General features: G+C 36.3%; 1 protein-coding gene across 2 annotated transcripts in view; it reads right to left on the reverse strand.

Moving 5' to 3' along the window:
* Nucleotides 1–9,667, reverse strand: part of GLRA3 (glycine receptor alpha 3) — a 186,631-nt gene extending 176,964 nt beyond the window's left edge. Inside the window, exon 1 of one of the 2 annotated variants that reach the window (XM_040232270.1) lies at nt 9,582–9,667. In XM_040232270.1, the coding sequence (XP_040088204.1) occupies nt 9,582–9,652 (71 nt within the window). In that variant the 5' untranslated portion in view covers nt 9,653–9,667. The remainder of the gene's footprint in view (nt 1–9,581) is intronic. The other variant, XM_040232354.1, reaches the window with a different exon arrangement.
* Between the last annotated feature and the right edge of the window lie 424 nt (nt 9,668–10,091).

Here is a 10,091-nt window from a genome sequence, read left to right on the forward strand (position 1 = left end):
GATGTATGACAGAAATCAATATTGTAAGCCCATCATCAATCAATTAAAAAAATAAAGATCATGTCCTAGAATTCATTCCACTCTTCTGCAGGGTGAAGGGGGCTTCTGCTGTAGTAGGCTGGACCGACCCTTCTAAGAGAGCTGGGAGCACAGCCTGCCTTGTAGCAGAAGTAACATGGACTTGGCTCTGTTCTATGTTTTGTAACCACCAAATCAGCCTAAACCTGTCTGCTTTGTTGTTCATCTTTATTCCAGACTAATGACCTTGTCTCCTACTTCAAAGAGATGACTGAGTGCTCAGCCGCTGAATTACAAAATCTTAGTTCCCGTCTCGACTCCCGTCACATTCTGCAGCTAGCCCCAGCGAAAGACTTACACTCTTCTGGTTCAAAAGCTACCCTCCAACTACTGCTCTGAAAACTCTTTCTTTTCATCTCATCAGTGACATTGCCTCTTCTCTTCTAAACCTTCTTGCGTCTTTGTAAGTATTTCCTAATCTACTGACTTCTTTCTCCAAGATGTAAGCAAGCTCAAATTCCCTTTCACTGTAAACACAAAATTAAGCAAACAAATCAGGAACTATCAATCTCACTGTGTCCACTGTTACTTTCCCTTGTTATAGCCTCTTGGAGATAAGGATTGACATATTTACACACTTGTTATGTGTATAAAAGAGATAATTAATGAGAACATACTGTATAATACAGGAACTCTACTTAATGTACTGTGGTGACGTGAATGGGAAGGACATCCAAAAGGGAAGAGATATGTGTATACATATGGCTGATTCATTTTGCTGTACAGTAGAAATTAATACAACAATGTAAAGTCACTGTATGCCAATAAAAATTAATTTTTTAATTAATTTATTTATTTTTTATTTTACTTTACAATTCTGTATTGGTTTTGCCATACATTGACATGAATCCACCACGGGTGTACATTCCCTTTTTAAAAATTAACTTTTAAAAAGGGAATCTTTTTGCCTTTTTCTTTAACTCACCATTCATGTTATGATAACGTATTTGCACATGTACTTTTGTACCTAGAGTGTTCTTGAAAAGGTGACTAATAATCTTCTGTACTTCTTTTTGTTTTTATGGCACTTGATATTGTATCACTGATTATTCTTTTATTTCCAAACAGACTCTAGGGTGAAAATTTTTATTCTTCTTACATGTAAAGCACAGATCTATCTATATGTATTTGTATCTATATACCACACATGAGCAAATATATAATACATAGTGATATTATAATTCCATGCAGTCAATTAGAAAGTCTAAAAATATCTCTTAAAAAGCTCTTTAGGAGGCAGTGATGGGAAAAAAAGGTTGAGAAATAATGCATTATACAATAGAAATTTCAATTTCTCATGGTGATAAGGAGAAGTAAATCCATTATTTTTCCACTAGGTGCTGACAATTTTTATCTGTTTTACAACTTCTTCTCAGAGCAGGTAATGTCTTCCAAGTCATCTTATTTGATTTTATATCCTTTATGGTGTCTAAAACACAAGATTCCCTTCTCACTCCAAGTAATAACACAGATTTAAATAAAATTCAAATCTAAAATTATAGATAAAGAGAGACGACAGATGCGTCATCTCGGTATTTATTTGTTGTTTATGGAGCATCTACTCCATGCATGACATTGAATTAAATATTATGGCAGTAAAGCAAGACCAAAAACGATCCAGTCCTCGTGGGACTAACAATTAAGAGGGAGAGACAAGACCTGCATGAAAATCGAAAACATACATGTGAAGGTGATGTGCACACACACACACATCCACACAATGGTGTATTATAGAAAGTTGAGATTCTGTTGCTCCAGCACATTGCACTCTTCCTAGAATGCAGTAATTGCTGAATAGATGTTTATAATCTGCAGCCATGAAATTAAAAGATGCTTACTCTTTGGAAGAAAAGTTATGACCAACCTAGATAGTATATTCAAAAGCAGAGACATTACTAAGGTCCGTCTAGTCAAGGCTATGGTTTTCCCTGTGGTCATGTATGGATGTGAGAGTTGGACTGTGAAGAAGGCTGAGCACCGAAGAATTGACACTTTTGAACTGTGGGGTTGGAGAAGACTCTTGAGAGTCCCTTGGACTGCAAGGAGATCCAACCAGTTCATTCTAAAGGAGACAGCCCTGGGATTTCTTTGGAAGGAATGATGCTAAAGCTGAAACTCCAGTACTTTGGCCACCCCATGCGAAGAGTTGACTCATTGGAAAAGACTCTGATGCTGGGAGGGATTGGGGGCAAGAGGAGAAGGGGACGACCGAGGATGAGACGGCTGGATGGCATCACAGACTCGATGGATGTGAGTCTGAATGAACTCCGGGAGATGGTGATGGACAGGGAGGCCTGGCGTGCTGCAATTCATGGGGTCGCAAAGAGTTGGACACGACTGAGCGACTGAACTGAATGTTACAAAGAGATTCTAGAGCTACAAGCACTCTAGACCTGGAGCATATAAGCATCCTGCAAGGAGTAACCACATGGAAAAGGCTAGCGATTCAAAACATGCCTCAGATAGAAAACACACTCTCCAAGGGTCATTTCCAGTAAAGAGGCAAGCATTAAAAAAGAAGAAGAAAAATACACAAATATTGTCAGGAAGGGGGAACCACAGGTGGCAAGAAAAAGTTTCCTATGGCCAGGAGAAAATAAAATGACACTTTGCTTTTTATTTATTATTAAAACGGCTTGATAAATATTTTCCTTTTCAGGTAAAGAGGCCCTTATTGCTTGAAATTTAAATGTTCACAGGATGACTACCTGTTGTAGATATTTTTGAAATATTTTCAAATTTAGGTAGGATATTGAATGAACTAGTTATCTCTGATGTTAGCCCAACCATCCTATACTGGCAATGTTTGTAAAATAGGATCAGAAATATCTGAGTTTATCATTCCTAATTTGTTATTTTTGTCTGTATGCAAATTTTGCATGAACTCCTAGGAATTCTTCATCATTCTTATTGGAACTTATTCCATGCAATAAACTATTTCAGAGGATGTTGATAACATTTCCATTTTATGATATTCTTAATTGTTCCACTGAGGTTATTGCCTCTGTGTATTAAATTGTCTGAGAGGTAACTGGTAATACTTCCTTCTAAAAACATGTCTAGAATGGCGATTCTGAATTTCAGGAATGCTTTATAGTGAGGCTGCTTATTAACTATTTTACTATTGTTTCTTCTTCTGCCAACATCTAAGGATTTCAAACTTTGTTTCCTAAAGTGTGTGTGGCTGCCTTGCAGTTGTTAGAACAGCTTCATTTTCTGTGGCTGAACAGCTCATTTTATTCATACACTTTCTGCTTGTTACCAAACAGTTGGTCTAGTCTTAGAATGCCTGCCTTCACTCCAGAATCAGTTCTCTGAAGGTGACTCACTTATCTCTCTGCCGCTGCTGCTGCTGCTAAGTCACTTCAGTCGTGTCCGACCCTGTGCGACCCCAGAAATGGCAGCTACTTGATGTATTTTCCTAAGCAAAACAAAGCTATAGCTTTCTTCTAGTGGAGAAAGACAAACCATCCCTGTTTCAGCAAGGACATTTGCATGCACAGAAGTTCATTTTCAATAAGTACGGTTAATCCAAGTATCAGGATAGGAGAAAAGTTTTGGAGAAGAGTTTAAGAGACAGATTTGCTGGGAAAATCAAACAGGCTCCATGTTATATGCTTCATGAAGTAAGGAAAAATTTAAGATGCATCTCTATCAAAATAATTCCTTTAAAAATCTCCTCAGAGAACTTGAGTGGGTAAAATATACCATCCATGATTGTGAACTAGTTTATGAGATTAGTTGAAATTAGAGCATTGATTCCCTGGTGGCTCAGACAGTGAAGAATCTGCCTGCAATGCAGGAGACCTGGGTTCGATCCCTGGGCCAGGGAAATCTCCTGCAGAAGGGAATGGCTACCACTCCAGTATTCTTGCCTGGAGAATCTTCCCTGGACAGAGGACCATGGAGGGCTACAGTACATGGGGTCACAAAGAGTTGGATATGACTGAGTAAATAACATGCCTACAGAGCATTTGAAGGCTCTATAGAAAAGTGATAGACAATACGCTATCAATAAAAGCAAGTCCTTAGGATCAACAGTATAAAATTATGATAAATCTGTTTCTTTGTCACTTATGATCAGTCCCACCACCACAGTTTAGCTCAGAACTCTCTCTGAGTATTTCTCTGTGCCTGCTGTAAATGTTCTGCCGTCATTTCAGATAAATATTTTTTCTATTTGTTTTTTTTTCTTTTTTGCACACAGTGTGATCACCTTTGTAACAATTTAACTATTCAATCTACAGTTCAAGCAGGGTCTCTCCCTTCTCAACTGACAGCAAGAAACAACAGATCTATGCTAGCATCTCAGACTCAAAACACCCCAAACCCAGTTTACTGGCATCCTTTCTTCCAACAATCCAAATCCTCTACCTGATAGTCTTTTTTTAGAGAAATCATATTTTGATGATAAATTCAAACATGATCTCCAAATTCTAAAACAAGCAGACTGTCATTGTCTTCTAGTAGTTTTGTCATTGTTGTCTGTCTACATTTTATAGCTTTTACTATTCCTGATGGTTATGAGCAATCTTCTGATTAATTATAATTTTGAGGTACACACTAACTCTGAGAGAGAAGGATTTGTAGAGCTTTTCTGAGCCAAATTACAAGGCCATTCCTATAATGATAACTATTCAGTTATAATTAAATTATTTGCTTGTAAATTTTATCTATATTCCATTATGAAAGGAAGCTGCAACTCCTCTATCTTTCAGCAGGTTCATTACTGTAGTGAGCTCTATAGTTGTTGCTAGCAGATATGAAATTAAACAATGAACTGGAGATATTTCAACTGAATTTGACCATCACCATTCCCTCAGCATACTATAGGATTGTATCATAGGAATGATTTTACATTCCTATACATTTCCTAATGATAGGAAATGGAATAGAAAATAGACTATTTTCTTTATATCTCACTTCTGCCCATTGAACAAGCATCTTATAAGATCCATCACAAGTACCAATTCTCTGGAGAACTTCCCTGTTTCACAGTCCCTAAAATGTTGCCACTTCTGTTGCTCTTTTGTCACTTGGGCCTTTGTATTTTCTTTCCTTCTAGGTTCTAAGTTTCACGATGAAAAGGTGATAATTTCTTGATCACCCATGGCCAAACCATACCTAGCAGAAACATGTGTGCACAGAATGTGGTGAAAAATCTTGCTGAATTGCTTAACATTACACATTAAACACATACTTGGTGATTGACTGGCCTCAGTATATCAAGGGATCAAGGGAGAGAAAAATTATATACAAGAGGAAATATTTTCAAGCTGTTTCCTGAATCGGCAGGGCAAACTGCTTGAGGCATTGACTAAAGAACTGGGCCATGAGCCTTCTATACTTAGGAAAATGTATATTTATAGAAACAAAGGAAAAAAGCACATATTATGTTTCTGCTACAGTACCTACATACAAGAAATTATCATAACAGTAGGAGTTTATTCCTTAAAGTACATTTTTCTTCAAAGTCTTACATAAGAAAATAGACCCAATATTAAAAAGAATTTTCCCCATCTTCCAAAACATACCAAAAGGAAAAAAACGAGACATTCTATGCCAAAATGTTTTCTTAGACTTTGAAGTCAATCAAGAAAATATTTTATTTGTGATTATCATAAAGCCTGAAATTCAAACATTCAGTTTTTGACACAATGTACCATAATTTATCCAAACAGCAAGTCTGTGTTGCTATCAAACTATCAAGATGAAAAACAAAATTGCATGTTGTGAAAATAATTAATTTAGATGGAATACTTTTGGCACTTTTCTTGCTTTTGGAAATTGCTCTGCAAGCTCTTCATAATCATCACTTATTTACATTTCAAAGAAAGCTGAACACTGGTGTTTTGTTCTTTATTTCACTAGTATGAGAACTAGAATTCAAAAGCCAAAGAAAATTTTTTTAAAAAACTGCAATATCTGAGCAAAGGGTGAAAATTTAAAAAACTTCACTACTAGGAAATTTAGATTTCTTATGTCTATTTCTGACTTGTATTTATTAAAAGAATTATCCTCTTTAATAAGTCCCTTTTAAACACTATGTTTCTAATACCTGGTGTATTCTGATAATGAATACGCCTAATTGTACTATAGTAGTAAATATTTTTGTCCTGCTGTTTGCCTTAATAAAACTCATTTACTAAAATGTATAAATTATGCCAAAGTAAACACTTCAATCGCATCTGTGGGTTTGCAATAATAGTCTAAGAAAGTGCTATAAATGTTTATAATAATACTTCACTGATAAAATTTTTTACTAGTAATAGCAATAGGAAGTTTCATATATTACTAACAGAAATGTAACTAGGTACAACTGTGTCAGAAAACTTGCAGTATCTACTAAAGCTAGACATACTCATATCCATCCTGCTGCTGCTGCTGCTGCTAAGTCGCTTCAGTCGTGTCCGACTCTGTGTGACCCCATAGAGGGCAGCCCACCAGGCTCCCCCTGGGATTCTCCAGGCAAAAACACAGGAGTGGGTTGCCATTTCCTTCTCCAATGCATGGAAGTGAAAAGTGAGAGTGAAGTCGCTCAGACGTGTCCGACTCTTCGCCATCCCATGGACTGCAGCATACTAGGCTCCTCCACCCATGGGATTTTCCAGGCAAGAGTACTGGAGTGGGTTCCCATTGCCTTCTCTGCATATCTATCCTATATTACAGCAATTCTTTGCCAAGTGAAACTCTTGGACCCAACTCACATAGTCCCCAGAATGCACATATTCACAGGTACTCACCAAAAAAAGCAAGCTCAAGGAGGATCATAGCAGCACTAACCAAAAACTTTTTTTAAATAGCCAAATATTCCTCAGTAGGATAAGGGATAAATTGTTACGTCTTCATATAATGGAATATGCTGGGCTGGGTTTAGCAACTCAGTGGTGTCCAACTCTTTGCAGCCCCAGGGGCTGGAGCCCCCCAGGCTCCCGTGGGGATTCTTCAGGCAAGAATACTGGAGTGGGTTGCCATGTCCTCCTCCAGGGGATCTTCCTCATCCAGGATCGCACCCAGGTCTCCTGCATTGCAGGCAGATTCTTTAAAACCATTTGAGCCACCAGGAAAGACCAAGAATACTGGAGTGGGTAGCCTATCCCTTCTCCAGGGGATCTTCCCAACCCAAGAATTAAACCAGGGTCTCCTGCATTGCAGGCGGATTCTTCACCAGTTGAGCTACCAGGGAACCCCTCACATAATGGAATACCATACAGAAATGAAAATAAGTTATTGCTACGTGCTACAACATAGCTAAAACACATACAGTTCATAAAATAAAGCAGACCCAAATAAGTATTTATAGAAAGTTCAAGGGCAGGAAAAAATGTTATTGTTGCATAAGTCAGGATAGAGGTTATCTTCAGACAAAATAATGCTTAGGAAGGGATATGGTGGTAAGAGGGAGCAGGGTGAACGCTTCTGTGATACTGAGAATTCTGCTTCTTGACCCATGGTTTCTTTACATGGGGGTGTCACATTTGTATCACTTTATATAGATCTTTGCTATTTTTGTACTTTTCTGTATGTATTCATAATCTCAATTTAAAAGTTTTAAACTAAACCTATAAAAAAAAAACACTTCTACTAGTATGCTGTTTAATCATAACTATCTATGGTTTCTGGTTGTTGTTCTTACTTCCAAATTTCCCTGGAAATAGTATTTTTAAATTAAAAAGATATATTTGTGAATTTAAAAAAATACTTGTTTGAATTTATTTTTTCCTTTACTTGTTTTCCTTTTTTGCTCAATACCTCACAAATAGGCTCAGTGAGCAGAGTAGAAACTGTATTTTATAAGATATTTCCAGTAGAGGGAGCTTCGCTTTCAAAAGGAAATTTCTATAGGAAATTTTCCTTCAAGGACCATCACTGAAAAATTAAAATATTTGATTTTTTATGTATGATTAAAAATTCTTCAGAGTGATGAGCTACTTTTATCTAAGAGAAAAAAGAGAAAATTTTTATTTGATTTCTGAAAGAAAATGATGAAGAATATATGTATTGCACAAACTTCTATACTGGATATATCTTTGTTGAGTGATTACATTTCTGAAGTATTCATAAGAAGGATTTTAAGCTAAATTATTTAATATTAATTAACATGAATTCTTTCTAAGAATATATTATAGCAAATATGATGGTGATTTTCTGACCTCATCGATCAAAATATTTTAGTTATCAACATGAAATTTCCTAAATCTAAGTATCAACTAGGCTCTTCTGATTTCTTTGAGAAAATAAGTATGCATATTATCATCTAAGATACTAAAAGATAATTATAATAAAATAATCAGCTTATCTTATGACATGAATTTTGCACTCTTTTCTATAAAATTTACATAAATGTAAAAGCTCTACATTCTTTGCTTTTATCACTATATATGAAATTTGTACCAGTTGTAAAGTTACAAAAATTTACTATGTTAAAATATTTTTCACTGAAAAGATTCTGATTTACAATGGTTCAACTCTTTACTTCAGGAAAAATTAGTAATTTCAGAAATATAGTAGACTTCACAATTAGTTCCTGGTTACTAAAGGTAGTTTTTGTGAGATATGCTATATTTTTCAAGGTGCCTAAAGATGAAAAATTGACATAGCAACCCAGAGAGAATATTTACATACATCAAATGGAAATCATTATACATGTAACTTAGCACTCAAATTTTTTATTTCAATCTTTTTGAAAAGCTTGTGAACCATAAAATGGAAATTTTAAGGTAATTATATATATTGTTTCATTAAGAACAGGGTTAAATTAACTGATCTTGTGCTTAGTGTCTCTTCTCTTTTAATTAAGAAGAAAAAGAGCCTACCAAATATGACTGGAGATGATAAGAAAATAGCACGTCATTGAACAATTTTACTGTTCAGTAGGCTTTATTACTTTCTACAAAATGATTTTTCTTGGCATAGAACATACCTAGTGATTTATTTATCACTTTGTCTCCATGAACTAAGTTCTTTAGGAAACAGTACTTTCAAAGCCTTTATTATTTTATTCATTTAAACATAACCTCTGGATATATAAATAATATTCAGAATTTCTCTGACCACTAAATGCTTATGTTCTGGATATTTTTTGTCTTCTAAAATGTATGTAATGTTCCATTTCTAATAACTAAATGTTTTTTAACTTTCAAAACGAAAGTAACACCCAGAATTTATAATTCACTTAGAAAAAAAAGAAACTATAAATGCAATTTGAGAAGGAAAAGCCTAGGCTTTGGAAATATTTTTTCCCTAGGGTAACCTCAGTTGCAAATAACAGAAGATGCTAGTTAATAAAATATATTAATTAGTGAAAATAAAGCAAAGTTACATATTTCAGAGGTCTCAAGAGACAGACTGCTAGATAGAAAACAGACTGTTAGATAGAAAACAATACTATTCAAGGGACACTTTCAACAAGTCAACCTCGAGTTGCATCCTTGGTTTCATCAACGACAAGTGGTTGTAAGGCTTGAATGAGTTCTCCAACTGTTAAATACAAGTGGACTCACCTGAGTAGCAGTGCTGCTTCCCAGAAGTAAAATCCCGAAACTAAAGTCCGAAAGTGTCTCACGTAGGCCATGATACGGAGGGATAGATTCACGGCTCTGAAACGAGTCTTATCCAAGGCATGGGGAAGCCGTGAATGAGCCGGGAATGAGAGTGTGCTGCCTGACTCCGGGTCGTGTTGGCAGGCACCAACGACTGGAAAGCTTCAGCACCTGAGACAGCTCCCCACGGTCCAAGGAGACCCTCTCTTTCAAACTCTTGAAATTCCCTTTCGACACCTTCTCTGAGCATTGAGCTGCGGGGAGATTCACGGGAGTATAAATGTGCAGGTGATTTATACAGTGACCGCGCAATAACGGATGAGAGATATCTGAGGTGCCTAGGTTCTGGGCAGCAGTTCCTTGGAGCTCTAGCGGCAAAGGAAGAATGCCAGTCCTTTCCTGACTCAGACTCACGACTAGAGGGAAAAAAACAGCAACTGCGGAACAGGAATGCGTCTGCACCTGCTCCAA

This window comes from Oryx dammah, unplaced genomic scaffold, assembly GCF_014754425.2.
Source record: "Oryx dammah isolate SB20612 unplaced genomic scaffold, SCBI_Odam_1.1 HiC_scaffold_1, whole genome shotgun sequence".
Classification (NCBI taxonomy): domain Eukaryota; kingdom Metazoa; phylum Chordata; class Mammalia; order Artiodactyla; family Bovidae; genus Oryx; species Oryx dammah.